Genomic DNA, 17,883 nt, shown 5'->3' on the forward strand with positions numbered 1-17,883 from the left:
CAATAAAAAAAATGCGGTCAAATAAAACATGTCTAGGCTAGCTGCAGCAAAATCAAAGAAATAAATATCTTTTTCAATGGAAAATTCTATCAAAGTAGCTGGCAATTGAATACAGATTTAAGACACTAGTTCTGAGTGCAGCCACCTCCCTGGACCACGTCTTCAGACCATCCCCACCAAGAAAGTGTGTGGCATGCTGCGTGCTTAAGGTATAAATAGTTGCTGTATCATCAGGAATAGCGTCACTGAGCACTGAGTGAGAGCAGCGATTGGCTGTATTAGAAAAATGCTTAGCTCTGATAGGTTGCATTCTGGTCTCCTTGCCAACCTCTCTGATCCACTCTATGACAGGGCTGTGAGGTCACTTATGACACACAGGAAAGGGCTGGTTTTTGCTATGGATATTCCCACATGGCCTTCAAAAGGCCGCTAAGAAATCACTGCGAGCCAAAAGAATGAAACTAATGATATGTTTGCATTCGTGGGGGATTGTGATGCGTGTCGTGAACCCACGAATACAACGAATAGGGACTTATGCGTTGCGGATTGCCAATGCATTGAAAACGAATGCACATCCCTACCTGCTGACAAGATCATGTTGCTGTCTCCTTATAAGCTAAAATAGGCAGCTAGAAACGGGCCTTAAAAAAAAAATTCCTGACACTTTTTTGCCTATCATTCCAATGAAACTGAATAGAATAAAAGAAAACAGTTTGGCATATGAGATAATAGGACACATTCAGGCAAATTGGAGACCAGAATGATTTACTATTGCTCTGAAATGGATTAAAGATATTTGGGGTACATGTCTCTAGGTGGCTAATAAAACTCACATATCTAGGTGAGTGAATTGTTAATTTTATTTGGATGAGGAGGCAGAGAAAAATCTGATATTAGAAGGTATAGAAGGGCTCTATCTCCTGCTTGATGCAAATATCTCTAGCATCTTGAAAATATATTTTGAACAGTTTAAAAGCAACCCAAAGAGCAATCTAATATCACCTTTTATGACTGTAAATATTTATCAAAAACTATGGTTTGGCTGCTGTTCCCCTTCTGGAGGCTAAAACTTTCATGGGGTGAATCAACATTTACGTTTGCTCAAAAGAAGTAGTAGAAATGTCATACAAACTTTATGGGCGAAAGTACACAAAAGGGGCGGAGTAAGCATTACACAGTAAGCAGCCGATAAACTCGGCAGCCGTTTTCATTACTGGCACAGGCAAGTTATGAAAACAGAGGCCAAGTTTACCGGCATCGGTCTTCAAACCGGCAGCCGCGACCCCCTAATTTCCATATTGATTGGCGCCCCCCTTGTGAGCACCATGTGTGTGTTAAAAAAGTGGGTGCTGAAAAGTCAGCGCTCATAATTGCATCGGCCCTTTTGTATTTAAATATCAGCAACATTTAATTGCAGCCCTAATGCAAAACACGGCCATGTCAGGGTCCTTGTATTCATGCTACAAACTAGGATACCTTTGATCACTGTACACCACTGATGTGCCTGTATCTACAATAAAAGTTTTCCTACTAAGATGTATTGACCAGTAATTGATGTCTGCCATGCATTAGTTACGTCACATAGAAACTTTATGGCCATGATTAATTGGTGGAGATATTTATTTATTTATTTATTTTATTTATTTAAGTTTTTATATACCGCACAGTGGGGTAGAAGTCTATTCGTCTAGGTGGTTTACAAGATAAAACATACACAATATTGTAACTTACATCAATTAAAATACAACACATTTACATTACAGTTCTGAGTTGTGCTAGCAGATTTAGCGTTCAGAGTACATAGTTCGTTATTATAAATTATATGCACATGTAAAGAGGTGAGTTTTTAGCAATTTCTTGAATTCTCTATGATTTGCTGTTAGTCGAATATGATCTGGGAGAGAGTTCCATAACGTCGGACCGGCTACTGATAAGGCTCGTTTTTGGGTTAGTGCCAAGCTGACAGAATTTATTGAAGGAATCTCCAAGGTACATTTGTCTAGAGAACGGAGCTGTCTGGTGGGCCTGTATATTCTCAGTAATGAACATAACCAGATGGAGTTGGAGTTATATAGTAAATTATGAATCATGGACAAGATTTTATATGTCGTACGATACGATATCGGAAGCCAATGTAAATATTGTAATGTAGGTGTGATAAGGTCTCTACCTGATACATACATAACATTCGAACTGTCGCGTTTTGCACAAGTTGTAGTGGTTGTATTGTCGATTGGGGTAAACCAAGATATAAAGAGTTACATAATCTAAGGTGGAGAGAATCAAAGCTTGAGTAACTAGATGGAAATCGTTTGGTAATAGTAGCGGCTTGAGTTTTTTCAACATATGTAATTTGAAAAAATATTTTTTTACTATTATATATTAAAGTTTTCCTGCAGAACAAATGTTTTCCTGTTTTGTCAGTCAAAATATTACAGGATTTTCAATGGGAAAAACAACATGGTAAAACAAAAGTAATTTTTCTACTGAAAACAAAATTGTAATGCTCTTTCACCTTAATAGTCCCCAGATAAATTAAATATATCTCCTTTATGTGAACCCTTTTCAGTATCCATATTCCCAACTACATACTAATTCAGCTTCCTATTGATGGTGAGTGAATGATAAAGCTTAACAATTTTTGATTTAAAGGGTTAAAAGTCATTGCTAAATAAAATCTCAAAATATTTTATATGTCAGCTTTATGTGATTACTGATAGATATCACAACTGTTTGTATCTATTCATTCTGCTTGCATATTTGTCTCATTGTTCTACATATTTTATTTTAGAAATGTTAAAACCATAGCTCTGTATTTACATGGTTTTACTTTTTTTCTAGGCTGCTTCTAATGCCGGAGAATATGGTGTGCGAATAAACACAATTTGCCCAGCTTTTGTTGATACACCACTTCTGAAATCAGTTGATAATGAAGAATATATGGGAGAATATTTTAAATACAAGGAGAATATTAAAGAGATGATGAATCAGTATGGTATACTAGAGTAAGTAAAATAGCAGTACATGCATTATCTCATGTCTATATTGAGAAAAAATGGGATCAGGTTTCTAAAAAGCTGAGTACCCAACCTAGGCACCTAAATTTTAGATACCTATATTTAGGTGAAATTTCAGCCAAATGTAGGTGTCTAGGTTTTCAGCTAAAAATTCATTTTAATTACCTGGCCAAAATAAGATCAGCGAATGTGGTTAGTGCAGTTAGTATAGCTGTGTTTAAAAAAGGATTGGATAAGTTCTTGGAGGAGAAGTCCATTACCTGCTATTAAGTTCACTTAGAGAATAGCCACTGCCATTAGCAATGGTTACATGGAATGGACTTAGTTTTTGGGTACTTGCCAGGTTCTTATGGCCTGGATTGGCCACTGTTGGAAACAGGATGCTGGGCTTGATGGACCCTTGGTCTGACCCAGTATGGCATTTTCTTATGTTCTTATGTAGATTTAGTTCACTCAGCACTTTAAAAAAATGACATATAAACTTGGCTCACTGGCACTGAAAATATATTGTTTGTCAGCTAAGTCCTTATCTTTTTAGAGTCAACCCTAAAGTTAGTGATTCACCCCCCATTTGCCACAAGCCCTGATTCAAAAATAGTGAACCAAAGCCACTGCAATCCCCCCTCCCACCCAGGGGCAGCTCAAGGCAATTTTCTGCCTGAGGCGAGGGATGAGATGGATCCCCCTCGCCCTGTCCCTCTTATTCTGCCTCCTCCACTCACCATGCCCCCTTCAGCTGCCACCAACCCTCCTCCCTTCAGCCGCTGCTGGGCCAGCCTCCAGCAGTGGCAGTGGCCCTCCTCCCTTCAGCCGCCGCCAGCCTGCAAAAGCATCCATGCTCCCTTTAGCCACCGCCAGCCTGGCCTCTGGTGGCATCTCGTAGGGGTGTGCATTCGTTCCCTATGTATTTGTAATCCGCAAAGTATAGGGCGATATTCGTTGTATTCGTGGGGAAGCAAAACGTATCGCGATTCTCCATGAATACAATGAGTCTTCGCTGAATTATTCGGCCATCTAAAGAGGCAAATTTAAACCAACCCCCCACCCTCCTGACTCCCCCAAGACTTACCAAAACTCCCTGGTGGTCCAGCGGGGGGTCCGGGAGCCATCTCCTGTACTCACAACCTTGGCTGCCGGTATTCAAAATGGCGCCAATAGCCTTTGACCTTCTATGTCACAGGGGCTACCGGTAGGGATGTGCAGAGCAAATTTTTATGTCCATATTTCTTATGTCCGAAAGGGGGTCCCACTTGCGGTCAATATGGACATAAAAAAAATTCAATGAGTTGGGTATATGTACATATGTGCAAAAAAAAAATTTAAACCCCCTCACCCTCCTTAATCCCCCCCCAGACTTACCACAACTCCCTGGTGATCGAGCGAGGAGTGAGGACGTCATTTCTGCAATCCTTGGCGAGAAGCATGTGACGTCGGCGGCACGTCGAATGACGCCGACGTCACGTGATTCCCGGCGAGTTCGCGCTGGACGGCTCGTTTGGCCCAAAAAGAACTTTTGGCCAGCTTGGGGGGACCTCCTGACCCCCCCAAGCTGGCCAAAAGGTCAGGAGGTCAGGAGGTCCCCCCAAGCTGGCCAAAAGGTCAGGAGGTCAGGAGGTCCCCCCAAGCTGGCCAAAAGTTCTTTGTGGGCCGAACGAGCCGTCCGGCGCAAACTCGCCGGGAATCACGTGGCGCCGCATCACTCGACGTGGCGCGACGTCACATGCTTCTCGCCAAGGATTGCAGAAATGGCGTCCTCACTCCTCGCTCCATCACCAGGGAGTTGTGGTAAGTCGGGGGGGGGGGGGGGATTAAGGAGGGTGAGGGGGTTTATATTTTTATTTTGGCTCAACAATCGCGATTTCCCACATATCCAACATATCTATGTTGGATATGTGGGAAATCCGATCGTTTATGTCGAATCAATTTTTTATGTAAAAAAAAAATATGAGTAGCGTTTTACTAATGCGGTCAATCCGAATGCACATCCCTAGCTACCGGTGCCATTGTTCAGCCCCTGTCACATGGTAGGAGAAATGGATGGCCGGCGCCATCTTGTGGGGGTTAGGAGGGTCCCCCAAGACTTGCCAAAAGTCTCTGGTGGTCCAGCGCCGGCCATCCATTGCTCCTACCATGTGACAGAGGCTGACCAATAGCACCAGTAGCCCCTGTGACATAGAAGGTCAAAGGCTATCTGTGCTATTTTGAATACCGGCAGCCGAGGGTGTGAGTGCAGGAGATGGCTCCCGGACCTCCCACTGGACCACCAGGGAGTTTGGTAAGTCTTGGGGGTGTCAGGAGACTGGGGGGTTGTAAGTTCAGTTTTAGCCAGGAAACTAATACGAATTAATGCATAAACGTATCGGTGGCCCCCCTTGCTGAATGCAACATATCTGCCCCCCCCCCCCCCCCGGACGAATATGAATCCAAAATGCAACGTATGGCATCCCTCTGCACATCCCTAGCATCTCGCAGCAGCGGCCCTCATCTCTTCTGCCACCGCTGACCTGGCTCGGCAGCCACTGTAGGGGTAGGCATTGTGAGGCGGACACTACAGTGGCATTCTGAAAGGGGCATTTTTTGCCACCCCAAAATTCTGCCACCTGAAGGGACTGCCTTACCCTGCCTCCTTATAGAACCTCCCTTGCTCCCACCCACCAAATTGTCAACTTAAAGAAATCCTTCCTCAGTCCTGTGATCATCTTGCAGCCTGCTTTGATGTCATATGTAAGAAATAACTCCCTTTAGCCAAACAGTCCCATCTTCTACTCCCAAAAGCTCCCCAAACATTTCCAAAGGTGAGTTGGAAGAAGGACTGGAAGGCACATCTACTTACCTTACCCAGCAGCTCTGGGAGAGAAATCCAGAGGTCACCACAAGCTATGCCATGCTTCAGCCTCCACAACCAGATTCCAGAGGCCCTGCACTCCTTGCCATCAGGAGAGGACTGGAAGGTTTATCTGCATACCTTACCTAGCAGCGCCAGGAAAGGACTCCAGAGATCAATGCAGGCTAGCTGGGCTTCATTCTCCACAGCCCAGCTTCCAAAGACCCCACTTTCCTTATAGCAGGAGGACAGAAAGGCTTATCTGCATACCTTACCCAGCAGCCCCAGGAGAGAATTCCAGAAGTCACCGCAAGCTATCCAGGCTTCAATCTCCACAGTCTCAGCATCCAGAGGCCCTTTATTCCTTGCATAAGAAGAAGACTGGAAAGATCATCTACATACCTTACAGCATGCACCTCAAAACTCCTTACTATAAATTTACTACAGATTTAATACAGAAATAATTGAATTCAAAACAAGAATCAATGAGGTGGGCAACTACATAGTTACAAGTAGATTAACAGTAGTGTTTTGTCGGTCACTGACAGACAAATATAAGATAAATCAATAGACTAAATGTATTTTAGACTAGCTTGACATCCCTACTCACTTAGAAATTTTAATTTGATAACAAATCGACAAAACTAAGATGCAGATAGAAGTTCAGCAGTGAGAGGGAGGCTATTCAATTTTTTACACTGAGTGCCTCATGTATGATTATCTCCCAGTTGTACTAGATGCAAAGAGTTCCTAGCCCCCATATAATGAGTCCGATCTCTGAAGGCTAGAGTGGTAGACCTGAAGGTAAGGGAGACTGAAAGGTACAGTATATAGAGAAGACCTTCAGGGTTATAGTAGAACAGTCCTCCTCCAATCTGATAGCCCCTGTGCTGCCTTGGAGAAAGGTCACCTGAAAGGAGATCATCACCTTGATGAGGCAGAAAGCAATCCAGAAGTCAAGACCTGCCCTCAAGGTGATCCTCTTGCATGGAGGATATGTCTCCAGGAACACATGCCCAAAAGAGAAGGGTTAGCTCATCCATTGTAGTTGGTGATTCGATTATTAGGAATATAGATAGCTAGATAGCTGGTGGACATGAGGATCGCTTGTCAACTTGCCTGTCTGGCGGACCTCACGTGCCATTTATATAGAATTTTAGATAGTGTTGGGGAGGAACAGCTATCTTGTTACATGAGGGTACGATGACATAGGAAAGTGCAGGAGGGAGGTTTTGTAAAAAGAATTTAGGATTTTAAGTTGAAATTCAGATCCTCAAGGGTAGCATTCTCAGAAATGCTCCCCATTCTATGTGGAGGAACCCTAGAGGCAGTTAGAGCTCCAGAGTCTCAATGTATTGATGAGACAGTGGTATAAGGAAGAGGGTTTGGAGTTTTTAGGAACTGGGTATTATTTTGGGGAAAAAGGGGAGGGGGGCTTTTTCCAAAAGGATAGGCTCCATCTTAACCAGAGTGGAACAAAGCTGCTGGCACTAACCTTTAAATAGGAGATAGATTTTAAACTAGATGATGAGAGAAAGCCGACAGTTACTCCGACGAGCATGGTTCAGAATGATGTATCTTTGAAGGCTACTAAGAGAACAAGAAAATTAGGACATCTAAATTGAGCAGTTGTAATAAATGCTAAAGTGGACCAGGTACCTTTAAGTAAAGAGTAGACAGAACAGAAAGATTCCAAACTACCCATGTCAACTGATAAGCAGTTTGAAATGTGTGTATACAAATGCTAGAAGTATAAAAAAATAAGATGGGGGAGTAGGAGGCATAGTACTGAATGAAGAGGTAGATACAATTGGCATCTCAGAAACCTGGTAGAAGGAGGATAACCAAAGAGACACTGTGTTGCCAATTATATTGAAATGATAGGATGGATCAACTTGATAAGGGGTAGAAGAAAATTATTCCTTACCTGCTAATTTTCGTTCCTGTAGTACCACGGATCAGTCCAGACCATGGGATGTATCAAAGCTTCCCTATGTAGGGTGGGCCCCGGTTAGCCCATCTCGAAGTACCTGAGCACCAAAAGACCCAAATACCGGCGCTTGGAGATTCAACCGGTAGTGACGAGCAAACATGTGCAAGGATTTCCAAGTAGCTGTCCGGCAAATCTCTTGAGGAGAAACAGAATGACTTTCTGCCCAAGATGCTGCTTGAGCCCAGAGAGAATGAGCTCTAATACCCTCTGGGGGAGAAACGCCAGCTCCGATGTAAGCCGATGAAATAGCTTCTTTTAACCAATGTGCAATGGATGTTTTTGTCGCCTGGTGACCCTTCGTAGGCCCATGCCATAAGACAAACAGATGGTCCGAAAAGTGGAAATCATTCATCGCCTCAAAATATCGCATGAGGACACGTTTGACATCGAGCCGCCGAAGCTCCCTGGAATCATCGTCAGAGAAGGAGGGCAGCTCCACCGACTGATTCAAATGGAAATTCGAGACGACCTTAGGTAGAAAAGATGGTACTGTGGACAGCGAGACTCCCGAGTCCGTGAAACGGAGATAAGGCTCTCAGCAAGCCAAGGCCTGAATCTCTGAAATTCTCCGGGCAGAGGAAATGGACAGCAAAAACACCGTTTTAAGCATGAGATCCTTCAGAGCTCCCTCTTCAAAGGTTCAAAAGGTGGACCGGCAAGGATCCGAAGCACCAGATTTAAATCCCACAAAGGTGTAATTGTATGTGTAGGTGGTTTGACGTGCTTCACTTCCTTAAGAAAACGGATTATGTCCGAATGAGCTGAGAGCAAAGTACCCAGAAAACAAGGAAACAAAGCTCCCAGGGCATCCACTTGGACCCTCAGAGAATTGTAGGCCAGGCCCTTAGCCAGACCTTGCTGCAAAAAGGAGATAATTTGTCGGACCGACGCTTGACGTGGGAGAATCAGTATAGCCTCACACCAAGCTTCAAAAACCTCTTCAGCCTTTCCTCATAGGGGAGCTGTTCCATCCCCTTTATCATTTTAGTTGCCCTTCTCTGTACCTTCTCCATCGCAACTATATCTTTTTTGAGATGCGGTGACCGGAATTGTATACAGTATTCAAGGTGCGATATAGAGGCATTATGACATTTTCCGTTCTATTAACCTTTCCCTTCCTAATAATTCCTAACATTCTGTTTGCTATTTTGACTGCTGCAGCACACTGAGCCGACGATTTTAAAGTATTATCCACTATGCTGCCTAGATCTTTTTCCTGGATGGTAGCTCCTAATATGGAACCTAACATCGTGTTACTACAGCAAGGGCTATTTTTCCCTATATGCAACACCTTGCACTTGTCCACATTAAATTTCATCTGCCATTTGGATGCTCAATCTTCCAGTCTTGCAAGGTCCTCCTGTAATGTATCACAGTCTGCTTGTGATTTAACTACTCTGAATAATTTTGTATCATCCACAAATTTGATAACCTCACTCGTCGTATTCCTTTCCAGATCATTTATATATATATTGAAAAGCACCGGTCCAAGTACAGATCCCTGAGGCACTCCACTGTTTACCCTTTTCCATTGAGAATATTGACCATTTAAAACTACTCTCTGTTTCCTGTCTTTTAACCAGTTTGTAATCCACAAAAGGACATCGCCTCCTATCCCATGACTTTTTAGTTTTCTTCGAAGCCTCTCATGAGGGACTTTGTCAAACGCCTTCTGAAAATCCAAATACACTACATCTACCGGTTCACCTTTTATCCACATGTTTATTAACCCCTTCAAAAAAATGAAGCAGATTTTTTAGGCAAGACTTCCCTTGGGTAAATCCATGTTGACTGTGTCCCATTAAATCATGTCTTTCTATATGCTCTACGATTTTGATCTTGAGAATAGTTTCCACTATTTTTCCCGGCACTGAAGTCAGGCTCACTGGTCTATAGTTACCCGGATCACCGCTGGAGCCTTTTTTAAATATTGGGGTTACATTGACCATCCTCCAGTCTTCAGGTACAATGGATGATTTTAATGATAGGTTACAAATTTTAACTAATAGATCAGAAATTTCATTTTTTAGTTCCTTCGGAACCCTAGGATGCATACCATCCGGTCCAGGTGATTTGCTACTCTTTAGTTTGTCAATCTGGCCTACTACATCTTCCAGGTTACAGTGATTTTGTTCAGTTCATCTGAGTCATCACCCCTGAAAACCATCTCTGGAACTGGTATCTCCCCAAAATCCTCATTAGTAAACACGGAGGCAAAGAATTCATTTAGTCTTTCTGCAATGGCCTTATCTTCCCTAAGAGCCCCTTTAACCCCTCTGTCATCTAATGGTCCAACCGACTCCCTCACAGGTTTCTTGCTTTGGATATATTTTAAAAACATTTTTATTATGAGTTTTTGCCTCTATGGCTAACTTCATTTCAAATTCTCTCTTCGCCTGTCTTATCAATGACACTTACACTTACCTTGACAATGCTTATGTTTTATCCTATTTTCTTCAGATGGAGCCTTCTTCCAATTTTTTGAAGGATTTTTTTTGGCTAAAATAGCCTCTTTCACCTCACCTTTTAACCATAACGGTAATCGTTTTGCCTTCCTTCCACCTTTCTTAATGCACAGAATACATATGGACTGTGCCTCTAGGATTGTATTTTTAAACAATGTCCAAGCCTGTTGAACACTGTTAACCTTTGCAGCTGCACCTTTCAGTTTTTTTTCTAACTATTTTCCTCATTTTATCATGTTATGATCACTGTTGAAAACTGGCCCCACCACCGTTACTTCTTTCACCAAATCTTGCGTTCCACTTATAATTACATCTAAAATAGCTCCCTCTCTTGTTGGTTCCTGAACCAATTGCTCCATGAAGCAATTGTTTTACATCCAGGAACTTTGTCTCTAACAAGTCCTGATGTTACATTTACCCAGTCAATATTGGGGTAATTGAAATCTCCCATTATTATTGCACTGCCAATTTGGTTTGCTTCCCTGATTTCTCTTGCCATTTCATCATCTGTCTGACCGTTTTGTCCAGGTGGGCGGTAGTATACTCCTATCATTATACTCTTACCCAACACACATGGGATTTCTACCCATATAGATTCTACTGAGCATTTACTCTATTGTATGATCTTTATCCTGTTGGACTCTATACCCTCCCGGTCATAAAGTGCCACACCCCCACCAAGTTGATCCTCCCTATCATTACGATATAATTTGTACCCTGATATAGCACTGTCCCATTGGTTATTCTCCTTCCACCAAGTCTCTGTGATGCCAATTATGTCAATCTCATCATTTGCTGCTATAAACTCTAACTCTCCCATCTTACTACTTAGACTTCTGGTATTGGCATACAGACATTTCAAAGTGTGGTTTTTGCTTGTTTTAACAACCTGCTTTTCAGTTGTTTGGGATAATTTGGAAATCATTAGCTTTGGTGATTTTTTACATATAGGCATATGAACTGTTTGCTTTTAATGGAACCTCTCTGTTGGGATGCCCTAACTCTCCTGTTTCCTTAGTATCCTTCAAGGATACATTTCTCCAAACCATGCACTGCTGAGTGACTGTCGGCTTTCCCCCTTGTTCTATTTTAAAAGCTGCTCTATCTCCTTTTTGAAAGTTAGTGCCAGCAGCTTGGTTCCACTCTGGTTAAGGTGGAGCCCATCCTTTCGGAAAAGTCTCCCCTTTCCCCAAAAGTTTCCCCAGGTCCTTACAAAGCTGAATCCCTCTTCCCTGCACCATCGTCTCATCCACGCATTGAAACTCTGGAGCTCTGCCTGCCTCTGGGGACCTGCACGTGGAACAGGAAGCATTTCAGATATTGCCACCCTGGAGGTTCTGGATTTCAGCTTCCTACCTAAAATCCTAAATTTGGCTTCCAGAACCTCTTGCCCACATTTTCCTATGTCATTGGTGCCCACATGTACCATGACAGCCGGCTCCTCCCCAGCACTGTCTATAATCCTATCTAGGTGACGCGTGAGGTCTGCCACCTTCGCACCAGGCAGGCAAGTTACCAGGCGGTCCTCACGTCCACCAGCCACCCTGCTATCTACATTTCTAATAATTGAATCACCAACTATGATGGCCGGCCTAACCCTTCCTTCCTGGGCAGTAGCCCTGGGAAATTTGTCCTCAGTGCGAGAGGACAATACATCACCTGGAGAGCAGGTCCTTGCTACAGGATCACTTCCAGCTACACCAGGGTGATGTTCTCCTACTGGGAGACCTTTCTTATCCAAGGCAGCACTGGGGCTGCCAGAATGGATTTGGGACTTCGCTACTATGTCCCTGAAGGTTTCGTCAATGTACCTCTCTGTCTCCCTCAGCTCCTCCAAGTCTGCTACTCTAGCCTCCAGAGATAGGACTTGTTCCCTGAGAGCCAGGAGCTCGGCTGAGGGGGGATATGATAGAGGTCTTTAAGATCATGAGAGGTCTTGAATGAGTAGATGTGACTCAGTTATTTACACTTTCGAATAATAGAAGGACTAGGGGGCATTCCATGAAGTTAGCAAGTAGCACATTTAAGACTAATCGGAGAAAATTCTTTTTCACTCAACGCACAATAAAACTCTGGAATTTGTTGCCAGAGGATGTGGTTACTGCAGTTAGTGTAGCTGGGTTCAAAAAAGGTTTGGATAAGTTCTTGGAGGAGAAGTCCATTAATGGCTGTTAATCAATTATACTTAGGGAATAGCCACTGCTATTAATTGCATCAGTAGCATGGGTTCTTCTTAGTGTTTGGGTAATTGCCAGGTTCTTGTGGCCTGGTTTTGGCCTCTGTTGGAAACAGGATGCTGGGCTTGATGGACCCTTGGTCTGACCCAGCATGGCAATTTCTTATGTTCTTATGTTCTTATGAGATGGAAGTGAACGTCTTTCGAGCCTTGAGAAGAGTTGCAATCACATCATCTTGGTACTCTTGGTGCCTCAGCCGGCGCCTTTCAAAAGCCAAGCCGCAAGACAAAAGCGATCTGCCTAGTCGAAAAATACGGGACCCTGGCAGAGAAGGTGCGGCAGGTGTCTGAGGCGAAGAGGACCATCCACTGCGAGGTTGACCATGTCCGTGAACCACAGCCTCCGAAGCCACTCTGGTGTTATTAGAATCACTGACCCCCGGTGGGACTCTATTCTGCGCAACACTTTCCCGATCATGGGCCAGGAATGGGTGGACCAGCATCCCGTCTCTCCTGAGCGCCGCCGCCACCACCACCACCATTACCTTGGTAAAGGTGCAAGGCGGGGTTGCTAGGCTAAACGTCAGAGCTTGAAACTGGTAGCGTTGGCTGAGGATTTTGAAGCGAAGAAACTGTTGATGATCCCGGAGAATTGGAATATGGAGATAGGCTTCCGTCAGATCCAAGGAGGTTAGGAACTCCCCGCAATGTACGGCAGCTATAACAGAGCATAACGTTTCCATTCGGAAATGTGGGATCATGAGAGCCCTGTTTGTTTATTTATTTTTCTATACTGATGCTTGATTTTACATATCACATTGGTTTACATTCAACCAAAAAAGTGCAGGAAATCGGGCGTTTCCTTTATCTAATACATTGAACATTTGTGTAATACATTGAACATTTGTAACATGGAAATGGTTAACAAGGGATATGAATGGAAATGGTTAACAAGAGAAAGGAACATAAATGGAGGTCAAAGTGAAAGGAACTCTTATCATATTGTTTACCAGCTTGAGATCTAGAATTGGGCGGAAGGATCCTTCCTTCTTGGGAACCACGAAGTAAACGGAATAATGGCCTAACCCGTGTTCCGGTATTGGGACCGGCAGAATAGCCCCCAAGCCGAGGAGCTGGTCCAGCATCTGTCATACGATCGCTTGCTTCTTCTGAGGACTGCAGGGAGAGAAGATAAACCTGTCTCTTAGGGGTCGCGCAAACTCTAAGGCATAACCGATTCTTAGAATATCCAGGACCCATTGGTCAGTGGTAATCTTGTCCACTCCTCGTAGAAGAGAGACAGGCGCCCTTCTATCTGAGGAACCGAAGAGTGGACCGGCAAGACTTCATTGGGCAGGCTTGGACGCATCCCCTTGGGAACAGGTGTCCCGGGTAGGACGTTGGCCCCAAAAGGAATGAGACCAGGCTTGGGACCGAGAGGAGGGAGGTCTCTGATTAACTGGTCTGGTCTGTCAGAAATGTCGTTGGCCCCGGAAGCGGCTGCGGATGGCGCTGAACATTCTGGGCATTCGAGGCCGATCCTCCGGCAACTTATGTACTTTGTTCTCCCCGAGGGATATAATCAACTGCTCCAGCTCATCGCCAAACAGGAACTTGTCTTTAAAGGGCATGGAACCGAGCTGTGCCTTAGAAGAAGTATCCGCCGACCAGTGGAGCCAGAGGAGACGCCTGGCTGAGACCGCCGAGACCATTGATCTGGCTAGTACCAGCAGGAGATCATACAGAGCATCCGCCCCATACGCTATGACAGCCTCCAGGTGCTCAGCCTGTTGTGCTTCCTCTGGAGGTAGTTCCTGAGTCCCCAGAAGCTGTTGTACCCATCTGAGACATGCTTTTTGCATAAACGAGCTACAGACCACTGCTTGGACGCCCAAAGTGGAGACTTCAAAGATCCTCTTCAGATAGACTTCCAGCTTTCTATCTTGAACGTCCCGTAAAGCGGCACCTCCAGTGACCAGGATAGTAGTCCGCTTCGTGACCGCCGTCACGGAAGCATCCACTTTCTGGAGCTTGAGGAGCTCCAGGAATTCCTCCGGGAGCGGGTAAAGCTTATTCATGGCCCTGCCTACCCAAAGCAAAGCCTCCGGCGTGTCCTACTCATGGGAGAGTAACTCCAAGATCGTGGGATGAGATGGAAATGTCTTGGCCGGAGGATGCAGCCCTGCAAGGACAGGGTCTCCTCGCTTATTCACATTCTGTGGCCCCCTTGGGCTCCTGAACAGGTTTCATGTCCAATTCCTGCACCACATGCGGGATGATGGGCTCCAAATCATCCCTCTGAAAAAGGCACAAAACGCAGGGGTCATGCCCTCCAATTGCACCCGGGACCCCGGATCATCCAGATCTGGGTCCCCTAAAGGGTCCGGAGCGGGATTCTCGTTCGGGACAACCGAGGACGATACCGCCCGAACACGGGAGGGTCCTTGAGGACCAGCTGGCCTCTGGGAGCCTCCTGGCCCCTGATTAATGACTGGTGCAGTGGTACTCTGAGAAACTTGCAAAGGTGGCACCGGCAGTCGGTCCCCCAGCCTGGGCACCTTAGGCGGAGTAGGAAAAGATACTAGGTCCTGTGGCAGGCATTGCCTAGCCAAATAAGCGTTGTGCATGAGCAGGATGAATTCAGTGGAGAATGGCTCCAGTGCAACCCCGGGGGGGGGGGGGGGGGGTGCCAAAGGAGGGTCACCTAAAAGTGCCTCCTCATCTGGGAGGTGGGCCGGGAGCAGGACCGGAGGGGAAAGTGACCGGCCGAAGTCCACAATGTCCTCCTGCTGAAGTGAGACTGGATCCCCTGCAGACAAAATGGCCGCCGTTCCCGCGCTGTTCGGGAACAGGGGCCGACCTCCCAGATAAAGATTGTGCATGGCTGCGCAAGGAAGAGCATGCTCCTGGGCTCGAGGGTCCTTCCCCACCGGGGAGACACCTCGAGCAAAGCCCTGCCCGGGAGAGCCGCAAAGCGAGCTCTCCACAGGTGCTGCATTGCGGCGACTGTGGCTTAGGGGAAGCGTCGGCAAACTGAAGAAAAATTTTAACCCCTGAAGGCTGCCTGAGGGATGGCAGAAGGAGTGCTGAAACCGGAATAAAAGGCCCAGATCCAAAGCGCGATACTCTGAGCTAAAAAATGAAATCCTCTCCTTGGATTTTCTTGCTTTTTTTTTTTTTTTTTTACAAGACAGAGGAATGCTGCCTCTCTGTCTGTGCTGCCCTGAGGCAAAGACGGCCTCTCAGGAAAGGCAAGTCGGGCCGACGGGGGTGAGGTTGGACCACCAACTTTCACCCCTCTAAAGGAGAAAGGAAATTTCTGAAATTTAAAAAGAACACCAGATAAAACTTCTCCTAATAGCTAAACTTTACCAAACCTGGGAAAGGAACCAGCATGAAGATCAGACTGCAAACTGAAGCCTTGCTGAAGGAGGAAGGAAAGGATCCCTTCACACTAGACTGGGTTGTTGTTTTTTTTATACTTGATCTATCCAAATCAGAGCGAAAGGAAAAGACCAGAAAAGGAAAGCTATTCTCTCAAGACCAAAAGAAGGGAAACCACAGGTGCAGTCCTCATCTGTTGAGTCAGAGGAAATACTGAGGGGACACAGAGAGCGAACCTGCTTATAAGTGGGTGGTCTCTCAGTTTTTGCTCTGACTCCATCTGCTGGAATGGGGAGATAACCCATGGTCTGGACTGATCCGGGTACGTACAGGGAAGGTTATATATTAAAGTATGCAATGAGTTAAACAGGATAAAAGTTTTGAAGGAAACAAAATGCAATGTTTAATCTTCATGGATAGAAATTTAAGGTGAAAAGGGGAATAAAATAGAAGTGCGCAAATATTACATCCACCTGATCAGAATGAACAAACAAACAATGAAATGCTAAAAGAAATTAGGGAGGCTAGCAAAATCAGCAGCACAGTAATAATGGTGGATTCAATTACCCCAAAATTGACTGGGTGAGTTCACATCAGGGCATGCTAGAGAGTTAAAGTTCCTAGATAAAATAAATGACTGCTTCATGGAGCAGCTGGCACAAGAACCAATAAGAGGGGAAACAATTTTAGACCTAATCCATAGAGGAACACATGATTTGGTGCGAGAAGTAACAGTATTGGTGCTACTTGGCAAGAGGGATCACAACTAAAGTTCCCTCTAATTTCTGAGTTGCTGTTTGCAAAAATTTTTGCTCATGAGCAAAAATGTATGGTTTCATTACCCTTTAAGTACTACTTTCTTTCATGCAAAAAGCCTTTCAATTTGATGCTCAAAGCAACCCAATCCTTAGAGGGAGCAGTCTTACATACACACTAACGCACTTGCCTCTTTTTACACATACACACACACTCACTTTCATTCCTCTCATTCACTCCCCCAGACTCTCACATACATGCACACTCAATTCTCCTCCTCTTCCACACACACTCATCTCAGTTGCTGCAAACCCTTCACTGCTAAACACTTTGAGAAGTAACACAAACACCTCAGGACTCAAACAGCAACTGTTTGATTCAAATTCAAATATTATACCTTGCCCTAGAACACTAATACACCACCTATTAGGGTTAACAGAACAAAGCCCTAAAGAAAAACAACATGCCAGTAGAAATACTGCAAAACATGCAGAACACAGAAAAACCCTTACCTAATATAGAATAAGGGACTACAAATTAGAAAAGCAACATGCAGACAAAAATAAAATGGAAAGCGTGAGAAACCAAACTCTGAACAGTGGAATACTGAAGAAAGAACAAAATACAAATATGTAATGCACATTCCCAAAGATAACATATGCCAATCACTAAAATGTGAATATATATATATATATATATATATATATATATATATATATATATATATATATATATATATAACCTTTGTTTGATTTCTTTCTTTAATCGGCTGATCCCAGTCTTTTTTTTCCCCACCTTCCCATTCTGTTTTAACTTTCTGTTTTTTCTTTCTCCACTTGTCTTCTTCCCTTCCTTCCTCCCTCCATCCACACCCACATACTGGCAGTCACACATACACATTTTATTTATTTATTATTAATATTTTTAATTTAAGCACAATATTTGCATTGTGGTCTACACTGACACCAAGTTATCCTCTCCAGCACATTTTTTACCTGTTTTACCTACTGTTGTTTGTATCTAATGGTATCTGCATATACACTATGTCCTCAGATATTTTTCTGTCTTCCATTATGTTGTCAACACATATACATGTTATGATTTGCATTACTTCTGGAGTTTGTACATCCATTTATGTTTACTGATTTTACTTCTTTGTAGGTGTGTTTCATTTTTTAATACTGTATATTTGTTTCTAGTTGCCCCTGAGGCAGCTCTCGACCAAAGAGCGAAACTCGGCCAGAGTCGGGCAATCTTTAATAAAGGGC

General features: G+C 44.2%; 1 protein-coding gene across 4 annotated transcripts in view; it reads left to right on the plus strand.

Moving 5' to 3' along the window:
* Positions 1-17,883, plus strand: part of HPGD (15-hydroxyprostaglandin dehydrogenase) — a 306,229-nt gene that overhangs the window by 274,530 nt on the left and 13,816 nt on the right. For all 4 annotated transcript variants that reach the window (XM_029577562.1, XM_029577483.1, XM_029577727.1 and 1 more), the window contains one exon: positions 2,842-3,005. In XM_029577562.1, the coding sequence (XP_029433422.1) occupies positions 2,842-3,005 (164 nt within the window). The remainder of the gene's footprint in view (positions 1-2,841; positions 3,006-17,883) is intronic.

This window comes from Rhinatrema bivittatum, chromosome 1 (genome assembly GCF_901001135.1).
Source record: "Rhinatrema bivittatum chromosome 1, aRhiBiv1.1, whole genome shotgun sequence".
In the NCBI taxonomy this organism is placed as follows: Eukaryota; Metazoa; Chordata; class Amphibia; order Gymnophiona; family Rhinatrematidae; genus Rhinatrema; species Rhinatrema bivittatum.